The sequence below is a fragment of the Amblyraja radiata genome, chromosome 4 (genome assembly GCF_010909765.2).
Source record: "Amblyraja radiata isolate CabotCenter1 chromosome 4, sAmbRad1.1.pri, whole genome shotgun sequence".
Classification (NCBI taxonomy): Eukaryota; Metazoa; Chordata; class Chondrichthyes; order Rajiformes; family Rajidae; genus Amblyraja; species Amblyraja radiata.
In genome coordinates, this window is record NC_045959.1 from 101899627 (window position 1) to 101921189 (window position 21563).

At 46.6% G+C, this 21563-nt stretch overlaps 1 protein-coding gene across 6 annotated transcripts in view; it reads right to left on the reverse strand.

Moving 5' to 3' along the window:
- The window catches only part of esrp1 (epithelial splicing regulatory protein 1), a 105148-nt gene that overhangs the window by 48440 nt on the left and 35145 nt on the right, over positions 1 to 21563 (reverse strand). For 5 of the 6 annotated variants that reach the window (XM_033020086.1, XM_033020089.1, XM_033020091.1 and 2 more), the window contains 2 exons: positions 21187 to 21405; positions 706 to 904 (listed from right to left, as the gene is read on the reverse strand). In XM_033020086.1, coding sequence (XP_032875977.1) covers positions 706 to 904; positions 21187 to 21405 — 418 coding nt within the window. The remainder of the gene's footprint in view (positions 1 to 705; positions 905 to 21186; positions 21406 to 21563) is intronic. The other variant, XM_033020087.1, reaches the window with a different exon arrangement.

A 21563-nucleotide genomic window follows, 5' to 3' on the forward strand; every position in this document is an offset into this window, starting at 1 on the left:
ATCAGTCACATAGACCCAGCACCGACCACGATAAACCACCACAAGATAGAATAGTTTCAAGTTCAGGTGACGGATTGCAATCCCAAGGTGGACAAAAATTCTGGAGAAACTCAGCGGGTGAGGCAGCATCTATGGAGCGAAGGAACTAGGTAACCCTCGGACTAACTTCAGTTCGTAATAATAACCAACATGATCTCCCGGTAGCTCAGCACTTCAACTCCCCCTCCCATTCCAAATCCGGCCTTTCTGTCCTGGGCCTCCTCCGTGGCCAGAGTGAGTCCCACCACAAATTGGAGGAGCAGCACCTCATATTTCGCTTGGGGCAGTTTACACCCCAGCGGTATGAACATTGACTTCTCCAATTTCAGGTGGTCCCTGCTTTCTCCCTCCTTCCCCTCCCCTTCCCAGCTCTCCCACAAGCCCACTGTCTCCGCCTCTTCCTTTCTCCCCCCCCCCCCCACAACTTCTGTCCAAAGAAGGGTCTCGACCTGAAATGTCGCCTATTCCTTCGCTCCATAGATGCTGCCTCACCCGCTGAGTAATTTTGTCTACCTTCGATTTTTCCAGCATTTGCAGTTCTTTCTTAAGCTAGAAGATTGCAATCCCGAAGACTTTTTGAAATGGAGTAGCCACGATAAAAGTCAGAGAGATCCAGCACCTACCAGGAAGTAGCACGGGGCACCATGCAGAGCCAAGCAGACTTACATGGTAACTTACATGGCGGTGGGGACAAGCCATTTCGATTTAAAATGCCACCCATTAACACAAAGTTCATTTCGTCAGCAGAACACTGGAATACTTCAACGTATCGGTCCTTCATTGTTCTCTTGTGACACCTCTGAGCAGCCATGAAGGCTCGATCTGACGATTTCATCTGGATAAAGGCGTCTCCCGAAGGACGGCCCTGAAACAACAACACCAGTCCGTGAACTCTGGAGTTTAGAAGGATGAGAGGCAATCTCATTGGAACACATAAGATTGTTAAGGGCTTGGACACACTAGAGGCAGGGAACATGTTCCCACGATTGTATTGTATTCGTATTGTATTCAATTTATTGTCATTATCTCATATTAGAGACAACAAAATGAATTTTCCTTACAGTCAAGTAACATAAAAATAAATAATAAATAAATAAAACATATTAAAAATTTTAAAAAGCACAAACACAGAAGTCCACGACACAACAAAACCACAACACAACACAGTGGCACCAAAGTTGAGGAAGGTACCATAGTCCAGCCAGCCTCTCCGCCGATCTTCCCAGAGGCCTCCTGAGCACCCGCAGCCGCCGCCACGGGCGGCCCGATGCTCAGGCCCTCGCGCCGGGAACGATGGAACACCGACGCAGAACCCCGACGGAGAACATCCTCAACGGCCCGGACCTCCAGATCAGCCGCCTCCCACCGGAGTCCGCGGCTCCCGAAGTCTGCTGCTGGCGCTCTGGTCGGTCCTGGCAGGAAAGGCCGCGCCAATCCAGTAGGTAGGCTGCTGGGGGGGGGGGCGGGGGGGGGGGGGGGGAGCAAGGATGCGACTCGAATATTAGTCGCATCCTCTCCAGGAAGCGACTGAAGGACGGTATCCCTCTTCCCCCACATAAAGACATTACAAAAACACAGAAAACGCTTTTCAAAATAACAAAAAAAACAAAAAGATACCGGACTGAAGGTGGAGGCAGCTAGCACCAGCACCACCCGAAATACAACGGGGGAAATACAACAATGTTGGGGGAGTCCATAACCAGGGGCCACAGTTTAAGAATAAGGGGTAAGCCATTTAGAACGGAGACAAGGAAACACTTTTTCTCACAGAGAGTGGGCGAGTCTGTGGAATTCTCTGCCTCAGAGGGCGGTGGAGGCCGGTTCTCTGGATACTTTCAAGAGAGAGCTAGATAGGGCAATTAAAGATAGCGGTGTCAGGGGATATGGGGAGAAGGCAGGTACGTGGTACTGATTGTGGATGATCAGCCATGATCACATTGAATGGCGGTGCTGGCTCGAAGGGCCAAATGGCCTACTCCTGCACCTATTGTCTATTGTCTATCGTCTATTGTCTATTGTACCTGTGGAACTAATTGCCACGGAAGGCTGTGGAGGCCAAGTCAGTGGATATTTTTATGGCAGAGATGGATAGATTCTTGATTAGTACCGGAAGGTAGCTGGTTCGAATCCCGCTTGGAGTGCATACTGTCATTGTGTCCTTGGGCAAGACACTTCACCCACCTTTGCCTGTGTGTGTCCTTGGGCAAGACACTTCACCCACCTTTGCCTGTGTGTGTGGATGTAATTATGTGAAGCACTTTGGGGTCAATGCAAGTTGACTAAAAATGTGCTATATAAATAAAAAGAAAATTAAAAAAAAGAAAGTACGGGCGTCAGAAGTTATGGGGAGAAGGCAGGAGAATGGGGTGATGAGGGAGAGAGAGATAGTTGGATGGCGGAGTAGACTTGATGGGCCGAATGGCCTAATTCTGCTCCCATTCCAGATGACCTTATGAGAACAACAACTTTATTTGCATGGCATCCGGAGAGAATCTTCAGGAGTAGCGTTACCAAAAATCTGGACCCAAAAGGACACTCAGTGCCGAGCGTTTGACAGGCCCTCCACTCGCTGGAGTTTAGAAGGTTGAGGGGGGGGACCTCCTTGAAACTTACAGAATAATGAAAGGCATAGATAGAGTGGATGTGGAAAGGATGTTTCCACTGGTGGGAGAGTCTCGGACCAGAGGTCACAGCCTCAGAATTAAAGGGCGCTCTTTTAGAAAGGAGGTGAGGAAGAACTTCTTTAGTCAGAGTGTAGTTAATCTGTGGAACTCGTTGCCACAGAGGGCTGTGGAGGCCAAGTCAGCGGATTTTTTCAAGACAACTTCTTGATTAGAACGGGTGTCGAGGGTTATGGGGAGAAGGCAGGAAAATGGGATTAGGAGGCAGAGATCAGCCTTGATTGAATGGCGGAGTGGACTCGATGGGCCGAGTGGCCTAATTCTACTCCTATGACTTGTATAAACATGAGCAGGTCAGGTGACATCTCTGGAGAACATGGATAGGAAACGTCACCTATCTACATTCTCCAGAGATGCTGCCTGAACTGCTGGGTTACTCCAGCTCTGTGTGCCCTATTGTGTTCAGTTCAGCTCAGCCTAGTTTATTGTCACGTGTACCGAGGTACAGTGAAAAGCTTTTTGTTGTGTGCTAAATGGTCAGCTGAAACTTAAAGACAACACACGATTACAGTCGAGCCATTTACAGTGTATAGATACATGATAAGGAAATAATGTTTAGTGCAAGGTAAAGCCAGCAAAGTCCGATCAAAAACTGTCTGAGGGTCACCAATGAGGTAAAGGGGTTGTCCCACTTGGGCGACCTAATCCGCGAGTTCTGGCGCGTTTGCCCTCGACTCATACTCGCAGCATGGTCGACACGAGGTCTTTGTAACTCTCCTTCATGCTCGAGAGTGGTCTCCGTGTACTCGAGGCCTCAGCTAGGTTGCGGCGTATTTTGTATTTTGAAAAATGCCCGCGAGTAAAAAAAGGTCGCCATGGAAATAAATTGCTACTTTTTTTTACTCGTAGGTTAAGTCGTATTAGGTCGTAGTAGGTCGGCATGTTAGTCGTAGATAATCGAGGGTAGTCGAAGGCAGTCGTAGATAGTCTTCATCATAGTCGAAGGAGGTCGAAGGGAGGTCGTCTTCACTCCCCACTATTCGGTGTCCAATTTTCCCGAAGTTAGTCGAAGCTTGTCTTCTACATAGTCGAAGGAGGTCTTCAACATGACATTTTGTTCAAACTCTCCTAAACTCTTCCAAACTCGCCAATTAGGTCGACAAGTGGGACAGCCCCTTTAAAGGGCCTGTCCCACTTGGCGATTTTTTTGGTGGCGACCGCCGGCGTCATTTCAGTGTCGCCAAAAGATTTTGAACATTTCAAAATCCAGCGACGACAAACAAAAAAGATGCGACACTTGAAAAAAACACCGCGCGTCGATACGTCGTCACGCCGCGGATTTCTCTGTGACCTGATACATCAGTCAATGATGCCGGCAGTCGCCGAAAAAAATGACCAAGTGGGACAGGCCCTGTAGATAGTAATTCAGGACTGTTCTCTAGTTGGTGGTGGGATGATTTAGTTGCCTGATAACAGCTGGGAAGAAACTGCCCCTGAATCTGGAGGTGTGTGTTTTCGCACTTCTGTACCTTTAGCCTGACGGGAGAGGGGAGAAGAGGAAGGGGGAGTAGCCAGGGTGCCATCAGGGTGTATAAAGCAGCATCTGTAGTTCTTAGCTTCCACAATACTTGACACCAAGTTGGAGAAGGAGACATAGGTATCAGGGCAAATTATCAAACATCGTAGGTTGGGAAAGACTTTTAAAGAAGGAAAGGTAGAGGAGAGGAAGTCGGAACATAGAACATAGAACAGGATAGCACAAGAAGAGACCCTCGATGTCCGAACCAAACACAAGGCCGAGATGAACTAATCCTATCTGCCTGTACGTGATCCGTAGAAACACAGAAAATACGGGCAAGAGTAGGCCATTCGAGCCAACACTGCCATTCAATATGATCCTGGCTGATCATCCTAAATCAGTACCCCGTTCCTGCTTTCTCCCCATATCCCGTGATTCCGTTAGCCCTAACAGCTAAATCTAACTCTCAGATAGGCACAAAAAGCTCGGAGAGCTTTAGAGAGCTCGGAAAAATGCTGAAAAGCAGGACGTCCAGGGTTGTTATCTCCGGTTTGCTTCCAGTTCCTCGTGCTGGCGAGAGCAGGAACAGGGAGATACGGGACCTGAACGTGTGGCTGAGGAACTGGTGCACGGGGCAGGGATTTAGATTCTTAGATCACTGGGATCTGTTTTGGGGTAAGGGGGAACTGTACAAAAGGGACGGATTGCATCTTAACAGGTGTGGGACCAGCATTCTGGCAGGCAGGTTTGCCACTGCTACACGGGTGGTTTTAAACTGAATAAGGGGGGTGGGGTGTCGAATGGGCTAGTGGAGGATGGAGTTAAAGGGAAAGGGTTTCTTAAATGTGTGAGCGTAGAGACAGAGGGGTGTAAAATGAGGGTAGAAGCAATAGGTAGCAAGGTGAAAAGTAAAAGTGGCAGGCCGGAAAATCCAGGGCAAAAATCAAAAAGGGCCACTTTTCAACAAAATTGTATAAGGGGTAAGAGTGTTGTAAAAACAAGCCTGAAGGCTTTGTGTCTCAATGCAAGGAGCATTCGTAATAAGGTGGATGAGTTGAATGTGCAGATAGCTATTAATGACTATGATATAGTTGGGATCACGGAGACATGGCTCCAGGGTGACCAAGGCTGGGAGCTGAACATCCGGGATATTCAATATTCAGGAGGGATAGAGAGAAAGGAAAAGGAGGTGGGGTAGCGTTGCTGATTAGAGAGGAGATTAACGCAATGGAAAGGAAGGACATTAGTTTGCAGGATGTGGAATCGGTATGGGTAGAGCTGCGAAACACTAAGGGGCAGAAAACGCTGGTGGGTGTTGTGTACAGGCCACCTAACAGTAGTAGTGAAGTTGGAGATGGTATCAAACAGGAAATTAGAAATGCGTGCGACAAAGGCAAAACCGTTATAATGGGTGACTTCAATCTACATATAGATTGGGTGAATCAAATTGGCAGGGGTGCTGAGGAAGAGGATTTTTGGAATGTATGCGGGATAGTTATCTAAATCAACATGTAGAGGAACCAACGAGAGAGCAGGCTATTTTAGACTGGGTATTGAGTAATGAGGAAGGGTTAGTTAGCAGTCTTGTTGTACGTGCCCCCTTGGGCAAGAGTGACCATAATATGGTTGAGTTCTTCATTAGGATGGAGAGTGACATTGTTAATTCAGAAACAATGGTTCTGAACTTAAAGAAAGGTAACTTTGAGGGTATGAGACGTGAATTGGCCAAGATTGACTGGCAATTAATTCTAAAAGGGTTGACGGTGGATATGCAATGGAAGACATTTAAAGACTGCATGGATGAACTACAAAAATTGTTCATCCCAGTTTGGCAAAAGAATAAATCAGGGAAGGTAGTGCATCCGTGGATAACAAGGGAAATCAGGGATAGTATCAAAGCGAAGGATGATGCGTACAAATTAGCCAGAAAAAGCAGCATACCGGAGGACTGGGAGAAATTCAGAGACCAGCAGAGGAGGACAAAGGGCTTAATTAGGAAAGGAAAAATAGATTATGAAAGAAAACTGGCAGGGAACATAAAAACTGACTGCAAAAGTTTTTATAGATATGTGAAAAGAAAGAGATTAGTTAAAACAAATGTAGGTCCCTTGCAGTCAGAAACGGGTGAGTTGATCATGGGGAACAAGGATATGGCGGACCAATTGAATAACTACTTTGGTTCCGTCTTCACTAAGGAAGACATAAATAATCTGCCGGAAATAGCAGGGGACCGCGGGTCAAAGGAGTTGGAGGAATTGAGTGAAATCCAGGTTAGCCGGGAAGTGGTGTTGGGTAAATTAAATGGATTAAAGGCCGATAAATCCCCAGGGCCAGATAGGCTGCATCCCAGAGTACTTAAGGAAGTAGCTCCAGAAATAGTGGATGCATTAGTAATAATCTTTCAAAACTCTTTAGATTCTGGAGTAGTTCCTGAGGATTGGCGGGTAGCAAACGTAACCCCACTTTTTAAGAAGGGAGGGAGAGAGAAAACGGGGAATTACAGACCAGTTAGTCTAACATCGGTAGTGGGGAAACTGCTAGAGTCAGTTATTAAAGATGGGATAGCAGCACATTTGGAAAGTGGTGAAATCATTGGACAAAGTCAGCATGGATTTACAAAAGGTAAATCATGTCTGACGAATCTTATAGAATTTTTCGAGGATGTAACTAGTAGCGTGGATAGGGGAGAACCAGTGGATGTGGTGTATCTGGACTTCCAGAAGGCTTTCGACAAGGTCCCACATAAGAGATTAGTTTACAAACTTAAAGCACACGGCATTGGGGGTTCAGTATTGATGTGGATAGAGAACTGGCTGGCAAACAGGAAGCAAAGAGTAGGAGTAAACGGGTCCTTTTCACAATGGCAGGCAGTGACTAGTGGGGTACCGCAAGGCTCAGTGCTGGGACCCCAGCTATTTACAATATATATTAATGATCTGGATGAGGGAATTGAAGGCAATATCTCCAAGTTTGCGGATGACACTAAGCTGGGGGGCAGTGTTAGCTGTGAGGAGGATGCTAGGAGACTGCAAGGTGACTTGGATAGGCTGGGTGAGTGGGCAAATGTTTGGCAGATGCAGTATAATGTGGATAAATGTGAGGTTATCCATTTTGGTGGCAAAAACAGGAAAGCAGACTATTATCTAAATGGTGGCCGACTAGGAAAAGGGGAGATGCAGCGAGACCTGGGTGTCATGGTACACCAGTCATTGAAAGTAGGCATGCAGGTGCAGCAGGCAGTGAAGAAAGCGAATGGTATGTTAGCTTTCATAGCAAAAGGATTTGAGTATAGGAGCAGGGAGGTTCTACTGCAGTTGTACAGGGTCTTGGTGAGACCACACCTGGAGTATTGCTTACAGTTTTGGTCTCCAAATCTGAGGAAGGACATTATTGCCATAGAGGGAGTGCAGAGAAGGTTCACCAGACTGATTCCTGGGATGTCAGGACTGTCTTATGAACAAAGACTGGATAGACTTGGTTTATACTCTCTAGAATTTAGGAGATTGAGAGGGGATCTTATAGAAACTTACAAAATTCTTAAGGGGTTGGACAGGCTAGATGCAGGAAGATTGCTCCCGATGTTGGGGAAGTCCAGGACAAGGGGTCACAGCTTAAGGATAAGGGGGAAATCCTTTAAAACCGAGATGAGAAGAACTTTTTTTCACACAGAGAGTGGTGAATCTCTGGAACTCCCTGCCACAGAGGGTAGTCAAGGCCAGTTCATTGGCTATATTTAAGAGGGAGTTAGATGTGGCCCTTGTGGCTAAGGGGATCAAAGGGTATGGAGAGAAGGCAGGTACAGGATACTGAGTTGGATGATCAGCCATGATCATATTGAATGGCGGTGCAGGCTCGAAGGGCCGAATGGCCTACTCCTGCACCTAATTTCTATGTTTCTATGTTTCTATGTTTCTAAAAGCTGGAATAGCTCAGTGGGACAGGCAGCAAATCTGGAGAGAAGAAATGGGCGATGTTTTTCGAGACCCTTCTTCAGACTACATTTATCCAACTCTCTCATGAAAGCATCCAGTGAATATCTTTCCATTCCCCGTTTATCAAGGTGCCTATCTAAAAAAGACATAAAGTGCTGGAGTAACTCAGCGGGCCAGGCAGCATCTCTGGAGAGCATGGATAGATGATGTTTCAGATCAGGCGCCTATCTGGAAGCCTCTTAAACACCACTATCATATCTATCCTCCCCCACCTCTCCTGTCAGCGTGTTTCAGGCACCAATTACCCTCTGCGTATAAAAGATCTTGCCCGCACATCTCCTTTAAACGTTACTGCTCTCACCTTGAAGCTGTGCTCTAGTCTTGGAAAAAGGTTCTGATCATCTATCTTATCAATAGACAATAGGTGCACGAATAGGCCATTCGGCCCCTTCGAGCCAGCACCGCCATTCATGGCTGATCATCCCCAATCAGTACCCCGTTCCTGCCTTCTCCCCATATCCCCTGAATCCGCTATCTTTAAGAGCCCTATCTAGCTCTCTCTTGAAAGCATCCAGAGAACCCGCCTCCACCGCCCTCTGAGGTAGAGAATTCCACAGATTCACCACTCTCTGTGAGAAAAAGTGTTTCCTCGTCTCCGTTCTAAATGGCTTACTCCTTATTCTTAAACTGTGGCCCCTGGTTCTGGACTCCCCCAACATCAGGAACATGTTTCCTGCCTCTAGCGTATCCAAACCCTTAATAATCTTATATGTTTCAATAAGATCCCCTCTCATACTTCTAAACTCCAGAGTGTACAAGCCCAGCTGCTCCATTCTCTCAGCATATGACAGTCCCGACATCCCGGGAATTAACTGTGCCTCCCATTGTTTTATAAAAGGACATAATGTGCTGGCATAACTCAGCAGGTCAGGCAGCATCTCTGGAGAGCATGGATATGTGACGTTTCGGGTCGAGTCCCTTCTTCAACCTGAAGTCATCCCAACCCGAAAAGTCACCACATATCCGTGATGTTCCGAGATACCGCCTGACCTGCTGAGTTACTCCAGCAGTTTGTGTAACAAACAACATCTGCAGTTCCTGTAGAAACAAAAGCGTCCCACCCAAGACATCACCTATCGTTTGTCTCCAGAGATGCTGCCTGACATGCTGAGTTATGCCAGCACGTTGTGTCTCTTTGCGGTTTAGTTTAGTTTAGAGATACGGTGGGGGAACAGGCCCTTCGGCCCACCAGGTCCGTTTGTTCTCCAGGTTGCTCCGGTTTTCTCCCACATTCCAAAGACGTGCAGGTTTGTAGGTTAATTGGCTTAATCGGGTAAGTTGTAAATTGTCCCTCGTGTCCCTAGGATAGTGCTACTCTACGGGGTGATCGCTGGCCTGCGCGGATTCGGTGGGCTGACGGACAGTCATCTCTAAAGTCTAAACTTCTGCTCATCTAGTATTGGATGTGGGGTACAGTGGCAATGTATGGACATTAATGTACGCACAAGAATCAAGGTTGCATTTTCAAGCACATTATCAAGCAACAGCATAGAACATAGAACAGCACAAGAACAGGCCCTTCGGCCCACAATGTCTGTGCTGAACATGTCAAGACCATCACCTGCTCCTAACCCATATCCCTCCACATCCAAATGCCCATCCTAAAAGTTACGCCAGCTTCTTGTGTCTATCTTCGATTGAAACCAGCATCTGCAGTTCCTTCCTACACATTTCGTCTGCTCCACTGTGGAATCTCCTCAAGGTATGTCTACTTTGAAGAGTCTTCCTCCTCTCCCCGACGAGAGTCCAGCACCATCCTCTCTCGCTGCTCCCCCGTGTGATTCCTCCTTCTCTCCGACTCTGTTTGCTTTGTTCTTACCTTCTCCCAGCTGACAGTGACCGATTTTACATGTTCCTTGATCTGCATCCCCTTTGTCCAGCTTTCACACCTTACACTTCCTTATCTCTGTACCTCCCCCTCCCCCGACTTCAGTCTGAAGAAGGGTCTCGGCCCGAAACGTCACCCATCCCTTCTCTCCAGAGATGATGTCTGTCCCGCTGAGCTACTCCAGCATTTTGTGTCTATCTTTGGTTTAAACAGTTCCTTCCTACACTAAGGGAGACACAAAATGCTGGAGTAACTCAGCGGGACAGGCAGCATCACTGGAGAGAAGGAATGGGCGACGATTCGGGTCGAGACCCTTCTTCTTCTTCCTCCACTAAACTCTCTTAAATGCCGCTAACAAATTTATTTCAACCATAATCCGCACATCTCTTTTACACTTCGCCCCTCTCACCTTAAAGCTGTGCCCTCCAGTATTTGATTTTTTTTCATCCTGGGAAAAAGATTCTGACTGTCTGCCCTATTTATGCATTTGATAATTTTATGTATGTCTACCAGGTCTCCCCACAACCTCCGGCGTTCCAGTGAAAACAATCCAGCCTCTCCCTGCAATTCATGCCCACTAATCCAGGTATCATTCTGCACCCTTTCCAAAGGCCAACAACATAATCAAGGACCAGTCTCACCCCAGCCACTCTCTCTTCTCCCCTTTCCCATCAGCCAAGAGGCACAGTGTGAAAACGCACACCTCCAGATTCTGGGACAGTTTCATCCACACTGTATAAGGGTAAGGGGGAAGTCTTTTAGGACCGAGATGAGAAAAACATTTTCCACACAGAGAGTGACGAATCTCTGGAATTCTCTGCCACAGAAGGTAGTTGAGGCCAGTTCATTGGCTATATTTAAGAAGGAGTTAGATGTGGCCCTTGTGGCTAAAGGTATCAGGTGGTATGGAGAGAAGGCAGGTACGGGATACTGAGTTGGATGATCAGCCATGATCATATTGAATGGTGGTGCAGGCTCGAAGGGCCGAATGGCCTACTCCTGCACCTATTTTCTATGTTTCTATGTATATCAGACAGCTGAACCATCCTATTCACAACTGGAGAGCGTTTCTGAGCTACTATCTGCCTCATTGGAGACCCTCGGACTATCTTTAATCGGACTTTACCTTGCACTAAACATTATTCCCTTTATCCTTTACCTGTACATTGTGGAGGTCGTGATTGTAATCATGTATAGTCTTTCCACTGGCCAGTGAGCACGCAACTAAAACCTTTCACTGTACCTCGGAGCACGTGACATAAGTTCACAAGTTGTAAGAGCAGAATTAGGCCATTCGGCCCATCGAGTCTACTCCGCCATTCAATCACGGCTGATCCAGCTTTCCCTCTCAACCCCATTCTCCTGCCTTCTCCCTATAACCCCCGACATCCTTACAAGTCAAGGGCCTCCTTTTTACGTTGACTTGGCCTTACATTCCATTGACTTGGCGTTCTGGGCCTTCTGTGGCAATGACAATAAACCAAACTGAGGCCTCCACAGGATGTGGATGAGAAACCCAAAAGGGGACAAAGATAGAGCCTTGAGAGATATGTACGTGGAGCAGGATACCAGTCTTCCCGAGGAGCTTCCCCATTTACAACCAGATCACAACGGAAGATAGACACAAAAAGCTGGAGTACCTCAGCGGGACAGGCAGCATCTCTGGCGAGAAGGAATGGGTGACGTTTCGCTTCGAGACCTCCCGAACCGTCACCCATTCCTTCTCTCCAGAGGTGCTGCCTGTCCCGCTGAGTTACTCCAGCTTTTTGTGTCTATCTTCGGTTTAAACCAGCATCTGCAGTTCCTTCCTACACAGATAACAACAGAGGCAGGAAGTAAAAATACACATGCCTTCATTAACCAGTAGAGCAAAGTTCTTGTACACTTCTAAAAACACTTTATTTAAAAAATCTATAACAGAATACATCGGAGAAGGGAACGCTTTCCAACCCTTGATAATGATTGGGGCAGATGATTACTCAAGTGGTTCTGTTGCCAAATTGTTTGACTATTATGTATTTTGCTGCTGGTGTCATTCCGACACCTAAAACCCATCAATTATCCAATTTTAAGGGTGTGTGCGCAATTCGTGAAGGCGGAAACTTCCAAATGTGGCGAGGTTGGAACAAGGTGTGAGCTACAGAATCAAAAGCTCCTGCTCCTCACAGTTGCCATTTACCGGAACAATGCAGGCAAAAGGAGGGGCCGTTCGTGGAAAGGAACAGAGAGCTAGTGTGCAGGGAGAAGCTAGGCGTTTCAAAACAGAGGTGGTTCTGCCAAATGCCTATCCCCGATGTGTATTATATGTATATATTTATATGTATATGTATGTATTTATGTGTCTGCGTGTACACACACACTGTATCATGCATATATGTGTGTATTTATGTATGTGTGTGTGTGTATGTATATATATATATATATATACACACACACACACTGTACGTGTGTGTGTGTGTGTGTACACACTGTACGATATATATATATACACACACACATATACATATATACACACACACATATATATACACACACACATATATATACACACACACACATACATATACATATATACACACATACATATATATACACACACACACATATATATACACACACATATACATATATATACACACACACACATATATATACACACACACACATATATATACACACACACATACACACACACACCTATATACACATATAAACATATATACACATATATACATATACACACATATATATATACATACATATATCCATGCATATACACACTAGACCAAGTGGGACCCGGTGGGTCCCTGTCAGGCGGGAGGCCTGGTCCCCTAACACAACCCGTTCCCCAACGCAATATTCCACCACTCACCCGTAGCTGACAACTGCGCTGGGGCAGCTCATTTTGCTTTTCCAGCCTCACTCATTTTTCAACTTTAAAACAAATGCATTTGCACTTGCCAGGGCTAGCAGGACTCAGTGTATTTGGATAGCAACAATGTTGGGAGCAGGGCTAAGCATAGGGAATAAGTGAAAGTCAGTTTTTTTCCCCCCACGTTTTTCGAGATTTTTGAACATTTTGATTAACAACTCGAGAAAGCTGTGTGGAAGCTGTGTGGAATGATCTGTGTAGCTGTGTGGAATGATCTGTGTAGCTGTGTGGAATGATCTGTGTAGCTGTGTGGAATGATCTGTGTAGCTGTGTGGAATGATCTGTGTAGCTGTGTGGAATGATCTGTGTAGCTGTGTGGAATGAGCTGTGTAGCTGTGTGGAATGATCTGTGTAGCTGTGTGGAATGATCTGTGTAGCTGTGTGGAATGATCTGTGTAGCTGTGTGGAATGAGCTGTGTAGCTGTGTGGAATGATCTGTGTAGCTGTGTGGAATGATCTGTGTAGCTGTGTGGAATGATCTGTGTAGCTGTGTGGAATGATCTGTGTAGCTGTGTGGAATGATCTGTGTAGCTGTGTGGAATGATCTGTGTAGCTGTGTGGAATGATCTGTGTAGCTGTGTGGAATGATCTGTGTAGCTGTGTGGAATGATCTGTGTAGCTGTGTGGAATGATCTGTGTAGCTGTGTGGAATGAGCTGTGTAGCTGTGTGGAATGAGCTGTGTAGCTGTGTGGAATGATCTGTGTAGCTGTGTGGAATGATCTGTGTAGCTGTGTGGAATGATCTGTGTAGCTGTGTGGAATGATCTGTGTAGCTGTGTGGAATGAGCTTCCAGTGGAAATGTTAGAGGCAGGTTCGATTTTATCATTTAACAATAAATTGGATAGGTATATGGACGGGAAAGGAATGGAGGGTTATGGTCTGAGTGCAGGTAGATGGGACTAGGGGAAAATAAGTGTTCGACACGGACTTGTAGGGCCGAGATGGCCTTTTTCCGTGCTGTAATTGGTATATGGTTAAATGGTTATAAATAATGCATGACATTTTCAGATAAGGTGATTTTTTGACTTCACGGCATAAATCTCTATCAGAATATGTAAAAATGTCACCGTTAACGCGTCGTTTTTTCGAGAACATAAGAATAGTAAGATTAAACGAGAACTTACCAGTTTGAAGTTTGATCTGTATTTTATGAGGAGGTACGATGATGGATTACGTGAAGAACCCGCTCAGCGCGCATGCGCGGCATACTTCCAAGCAGCGGTGTGGAATCACAGATAGACACAGTTATTGAAGTAAACATAGTAAAGAAAAGGAGACATCAGTTTATCAGTTTGACCCATAACATGAGGGTGGGAGCGGAGGGCACGTAATCCCTCATCGTAACTCCTCATAAAATACAGATCAAACTTCAAACTGGTAAGTTCTCGTTTAATCTTACTATTTTACTTCGGAGTCACGTGAGTGACTACGTGAAGACTTCAAAGCTCTGTGATTTCAAACCGTGTAACAGTTTTATTTCACTCACTGCCGAAGTTTTTGAGGGAGGAAGTGTTATCGTAATCAACCAATGAATCTGTTTGTAGAAAAACACAATGGTATTTTTTAACAATAACAACAAAGAAATTAAATTGCTCCCCTGGGCTTAAATTAAATATTTGCAGTCCGTAAATCTTTACTGCAAATAAAACAGGTTTTGCCAACGGCTTATTATAAAATTTCTGAACGGTCTTTCCCCCCACCATCCTGCTGTAGCCAGGATGTGGTCTATAGGCATGTCCATTCTTTTAGCCGTCGACGTGGATGCTGCCCTGGTGGAATAAAATTTGTACATGTTAGCGTTTATCCCAGCAGTTTTTAGCACCTGCGTGAGCCACTCGCAATGGTTTGGCTCGTCACCCGACCATAAGGTTTTTTATGACTGACCCACAAGGCTTTTCATCTCCCTCAAATATTTTGGTTGTGACTTTGTAGGATAGTAGGTGGGTCATGGCACATAACCGTGGTTCTGGTGGGTAAGCCCGGAATTCCACGACTGGATTAGGTGTTCCTGGTCTGCTCTGTTTGATCAGTCACTGGATAACGACAGATCTGGTCTGGAGCTGTGATCATGTTGTCCAGTCGCAATAGGTGTAGTGACTGGACCCTCTGTGCAGATACAAGTGCCATCAACAAGAGTGTTTTGAGCATAGATTGTTCCAGGTTAAGGGGTCTGGCTGGTGGCCATCCCCTGAGGTATGTCAGGACCACACTGACATCCCATGTATGGGTGTACCTTGGTCTAGGGGGTTAGAGTTGTAAATACCCTTCATTAGTTTGACCACCAGCGGGTGGGACCCCATGGCCTGTTGTCCTGGAGCTGGTTTTAAATAGACAGGCATGGCAATTCTAGCTGTGTTGATGGCTCTGTAGCTGAGTCCTTCATCGTGGTGAAGGTTCGCCAGGAATTCCAGTACGTTGGTAACTGTAGCGGTTGAGTAGGTGGTCCCTTTATCCAAGCAGTACTTCTCCCATTTTTTGATGCTGGACAAGTGCTGTTTTTTAGTGGATGTTCGGAGGGATGTTGACATGGTGTCGATGGTTTGTTCTGATAATCCCAGTCCCAGAAGTGGCTTGTGCAGAATCTGCAACCCAGGAGTTTGATTTTCATGGCACCGGTGGCTTGTGCCTGACACTGGGTGTTAATAACTCTGGGTCACTGGGGATACCATCGGAGTTTCAACAACCATGTCATGGAGTTTTGGGAACCATGGCTGTGTAGGCCAGTCGGGTGCTATCAAAATACCTGAAGCAGAGTCCATTTGTATTGTGCGTAGTCCCCAACTGATGAGGCAGAAGGGAGGAAATGCATAGAAGAAGAATTTCCCCAATCCAGCGCGAACGCATCTACCGCTGCTGCCTCAGGGTCTGGTTCCCAGGCGACATACATAGGTACCTGGTGATTTAGCCTTGATGCAAATAAATCGATATCTGGCGTGCCATATTGCTTGATAACATTTGCAAATTTTTTGGGGTTTAACATCCATTCGATGTTGTCATTAAATTTACGTGACCTGGTGTCTGCCACTGTATTTAGCTTACCTGGCAGGTAAGTTGCTGATAGCCAAATATGTCTTTCGACACACCATTGCCAAATTGTGTTGACCAACTTGTCGCATGATACCGATTTTATGCCGCCCATATGGTTAATGTAGGCCACCACCGTAGTATTATCTATTTGTAACCGTACATGCAAGTGAAGCATATTTGTGCATATGCTTTTAACCCATAAAAGTCACCCAACATCTGTAGATAATTAATGCCCAGTGTAAGTGGTAACGATGATTCTGGGTTAGTCCATCTACTACTTGTTGTAGACTGAATTAATTGTGAAGCCCAAGTAGTCCATGATTGTGGATGGCTTCAACTTAGATTTATCTGGATGTAAGACAATCCCAGGGTTTCGAATAACTGTTTGGTAGCCGATACAGCTAACATAGTCAATTCCATGGTCTTGCCTATTTTCCCATTGGGTAATGCTTTAAATTGCCATAGCTGCCCCATCCAGGTAAATTTCAGGTATCTGCGATGATCCTTGTGAATGGTACTAAAATAGTAAACATCTTTAAGATCAATGCTTGCCATGAAGTATCCTTTGGAAATTAGTTGTTTGGCAGTAACAACCGTTTCCATTTTGAAATGTATATACTTAACAACCATATTTAGTGAAGTTAAGTCAATGATGATGCGACATCCACCATCTTTTTGGGTTTATTCCAAGGGTTTATGTTTCCCATGATACCCTTTGTAATTAGTCTCACCAGTACAGCTTGTCCCTCTCGTTTCTTTAACGGAGAGGGAAAATACCCTCTGGGGTAAATGTTGAACTGGTGGCAATTTTTCTAGCATGAATTGTATTTTGTATCCACTAAAGCCATTGAGTATATACTGATCACTTGTGATAGACTCCCGTGCTTCTTAAAACAGGTGTAATCTCCCCCCTGTTAGTATTAAGCCCCTATTTTCTATATGTTGGTAGGAACCAGACCCACCTACCTCCATGGTTATGGGTATTCTTCTGTTTCCTGCCGGTCCAACGAGTCTTGCACGTTGTCTGACGTGGTGGTGGTGTTGGGGGGTGGCGCATTTTCCATGGGGCCTGCCCTGGGCCTTGGCCTGAAAGGCTTACGGGATTGGCATGCAGGCCCCAAGCTTTCACCAGTACCATGAGGTGGACCTTCCTGGTGGGCGCGTTAGAGGTACTGCTGACTGGTTTACGTGTGGTGCTCATTCCAGACCCTGCCCTCTTGCGCCGATATTTTGGACACTTCGTCCAGTTTTGGTTGTGAGGTCGGCGTTCTTTGAGGGTAGGTTTTGTAACTTCCTGAGAAGTTGCGGAGCACTGCGAACAGTAGTTCAGGTGTTTTGCCATACTACAATGACCCTCTGGAAGAGCATGCGAAAATGATAGCCGACGTCAGGGATATCAAATTCATTTTTTGATATTTTGGCTTTTTTAACGCTATGCTCAATGTACCCTCCAATAATGGTGGCCACTTTGAGTAAATGCAATTTAGGGGAAGCGTGATGAAATCCAACGCCTCATGACTACCTGTCTTGGAGATTTTTGAAAAGAACAGGTAGTAAGCTGGCCATCAGTTGAGACTGAAAAGCCATCTCGCTAGTGGTGGAGCCACATAGCGGCCACACCCAGCAGCTCTTCCTGATCCTGTACCTCAAGCATACTCCCGATGTTGTTCAGCCAATGACCCCTCTTCATGACCAGCCCAGCCACTGGTCACCCCAAAGCTAACCACACTAAGGAGGAAGCGATGGGCAGTGCCTAGGCACTGTGGAGGGTATGCCTGAACCCTCCAGCGAGACTGCCCCTCACGTAGCGTGTCTCGCAGGAGCTCCTGCTCCAGGAGCCGCTCCAGCGGCTCAGGCGGCTGTCTCTCTCCCATGCGGGTGGAGAGACGTCCCCTCCGACAAGTCGGAAGCCACCGGCCAGATGCCTCTTCGGATGGCTAAACATCCAGCCTGCAGCTCAGGCACTAGCGGGACTGGGCTCGGCGCGGTGATGGGGATAGCGGAGCGCCCGGTAATTGTTCCTACCGCCTGTTACTGCCCCCCCTGCAATGGAACGCTCCTCCGTTGGAGTCGAGCGGGGGACAGATTCTTCTAGAGCTTTTGTGCCTTGTAGAAGCGAGAGCGCCCCTCAAGCAGCGCGTCTCGCAGGCACCTGCTCCGAGAGCCGCTCCAGCGGCTCAGGCGGCTCTCTCTCCTCCCGTGCGGGTGGAGAGACGTCCCGTCCCAAATCGGGAACACCTGCCGGATGCCTCTTTGGGTGGCTATGCATCCAGCCCGCTGCTCAGGTACTAGCGGGCTGGGCTCGGCACGGTGTCGGGGAATAGCGGAACACCGGGTAAACGCTCCTACCGCCTGTTGCTGCCCCCCTCCCCGACAGAAGAACTTTCCTCCTTGAACGGGGGACAGTTTTGTTCCAGAGCCTTTTTCTCTGCCTGTAAAACACAGGCAGAAAAAGGCTCACCTGTAAAAGAAACCCGACCTCAGGGTACTCACCTGACGGTCCGGTTCATTCTGTAGCGGGAGCGCCTAACTCCCGCTGCAGCCGCTGTTGCACTGCTGGCGTTAATGCCGCGCATGCGCGCTGAGCGGGTTCTTCACGTAGTCACTCACGTGACTCCGAAGTAAAATCGCACACGAACATCACACACACACAAATAAATACACATCCAAGATCAGACCTTTAATAGTTACCTCGGCGGTCACTCTAAACCAGTATGACTGTCCCCTCATGGAGGACGCCTGTGCGTGACTTTGTTTAACGTGGGGAGACTGGTGCACAGACAGCCACCCCACGGTCCTTGACAGATCTGGGTCAGGATCCAGTGGCATGGAGTCCAAGACGACCTGAGACCCTTTTCTGCTGCAGCCTTCATCCGCCTTCCCAGCCGTCGTGACGCTCCACTAAGGTCAGCCATCGTCCTCCACCTGTTCCACCGTTGAGGTCTTGGTTGGATTGCTCTTTGTCAGAGACTTCCCCCTTGACCTTACCGCCATGGGTGGCCCTACCAGGAGCATAGCTCCAGACGGCATCGCTCTCAGGATCTCAGGACCACACAAGCTTCCCCACCCACATACAAATGTAGACACACATATACATACAGTATGCACATATGGAATGTGTACACATTCATTTTCGCTTGTGAAATCGTTTATCAAGGGTTGGAAAGCATTCCCTTTTCCGATGTATTTTCTCATAGAATTTTAATATAAAGCGTATTTAAAAGTGTACAAGAACTTTGCTCTACCAGTTAATTGCGGTACGTGTATTTTTACTTCCTGCCTCCGTTGTCATCTGGTTGTAAATGGGGAAGCTCCTGCAGAAAACTCTTATCCTGTGAATAGACAATAGGTGCAGGAGCAGGCCATTCGGCCCTTTGAGCCAGCACTGCAAATGCTGGCTCGAAGCATGATCACCGAATGATAGGCCATTGCTAATGTTGGATTGTTAAGTACATATTTAATGTCAGTGACTGTAAGATACCATTCAGATCTGATATCAAATCCATTTACTTTGCACACCTGTGAATTGTGGATGTTATTTGCATATAAATGCTCTGCTTGTTGTTATTTGTCGTATGAATATATTTGCATGATTGGCCACAGATTACGTACCAATTTGAATATATGTAACATCTCTATCAGAACAGTGCATGTTGGAGAAAGGAACATTTTTAAAGCAATTACCATCTGTGTAGAATTAATTAAGTCAAATTAGCACATGCCGTACAAATGAGGAAATCCAAATTAAGTTTCAGTTTACTATTGCCACGCTAAAAGCTTTGTTGTGCTGCTCTCCAATCCGATCAGATGATGCTGTGTATTAGTACAACCAAGTCAGACTCAACTATAATAGGTAGAGCAAAGGGGAAGATACAGAGAACAGAATATAGTTTAGTTTAGAGATACAGCGCGGAAACAGGCACTTCAGCCCACCGAGTCCGCACCGACCAGCGATCACCCGCACATCAACACTATCCTACACACACTAGGGACAATTCACACATGCACCAAGCCAATTAACCTACAAACCTGTACGTCTTTGGAGTGTGGGAGGAAACCGAAGATCTCGGAGAAAACCCACGCGGTCACGGGGAGAAGGTACAAACTCCGTACAGACGGCCCTTGTATTCGGGATCGAACCCCGGTCTCCGGCGCTGCAAGTGCTGTAAGGCAGCGACTCTACCTCCGCGCCATCGTGGCCGGCGGTGACGAATATGGTTCTCAGCATCACAGCAAAGTGACTCTCTGTGTGCTCTCCGCGGAGAAGGATTTACTGTCATCCTCCACTCTTTTAAATCTTTTAGTTTAGTTTAGAGATGCAGCGTGGAAACAGGCCCTTCAGCCCACCAAGTTAGCGAGGACCAGCGATCAGCCATACACTAGCTCCATCCTACACACTAGACACAATTTATACACACCAATTAACCTACAACCAGACAGCATCCTTGGAGAACGTGGATAGGCGACGTTTCTGAAGAAGGGTCTCGACCCGACCAAGTCTGAAGTGACCAGCGATCACCCCCACACACTAACACAATCCCACACACACTTTACACTTATACAAAGCCAATTAACCTACAAACCTGGACGTTTTTGGTGTGTGGGAGGAAACCAAGCATGCGGAGGAAACCCACACGGTCACAGGGACAACGTGCAAACTCCGCACAGGCAGCACCCGTAGTTGGGATCGAGCTCGAGTCTCTGCCGCTGCACCTCTGTGCCAGTAGATGTTTAAAAATCTCCCATGTAATCATATATTTAAAATAATTTGGGTCATTTTTGCTCTGCCACATTCGCAAGATAATCAGAGAGAGAGAGAGAAAGCGAGAGGGACAGAGGGACAGAGAGGGACAGAGACAATAGACAATAGACAATAGACAATAGGTGCAGGAGTAGTCTATTCGACCCTTCGAGCCAGCACCGCCATTCAACTTGCTATTGTGTTGTACTGTTTACAGCGGCAAGAACGTGTAGCAATCAATAAGGGGCTATAGATCTATTGCGAGTTTATGTACAGGGACATATCTATCCATGCACTGTATACTTGTATTTGTATTTATGCATTTTAAATATGTATGTCATGTTTTATACTTTGGCAATATAACGATGTATTTTATCATGCCAATAAAGTTTTAAAATTGAAATTGAATTGACAGAGAGAGCGAGAGAGAGACAGTGAGAGGCAGAATGACTCTATATTAGAGATTGATGAGAGAATTAGATTTACCTGTAGATTTAACACCATGTGCACTCCTTGAGGTCGGATATCATACGTAAAGTCACCCAGGAACTCCAGAATGTCCTCAATCGTGGCAGCGTATGGTAGGCCTCGTAAACGGATGCAGTCACGCATACTAGTGGAATGTACAAACGGCTGAGGGAGCACGGGAATGATAGGAGCAGGAGGGATGGGGATGAGGGGTGTTGACGAATACCTGTTAAGAACCTGCGTAGAATTCAAAGAAAGAATGCTTTTAGTTTAGTTTAGTTTAGTTTAGTTTAGAGACACAGCATGGAAACAGGCCCTTCGGCCCGCCATGCCCTCGCCAACCAGCGATCCCCGTACATTAGTGCGGTCCTGCAGCCGAGGGACAATTTACAGAA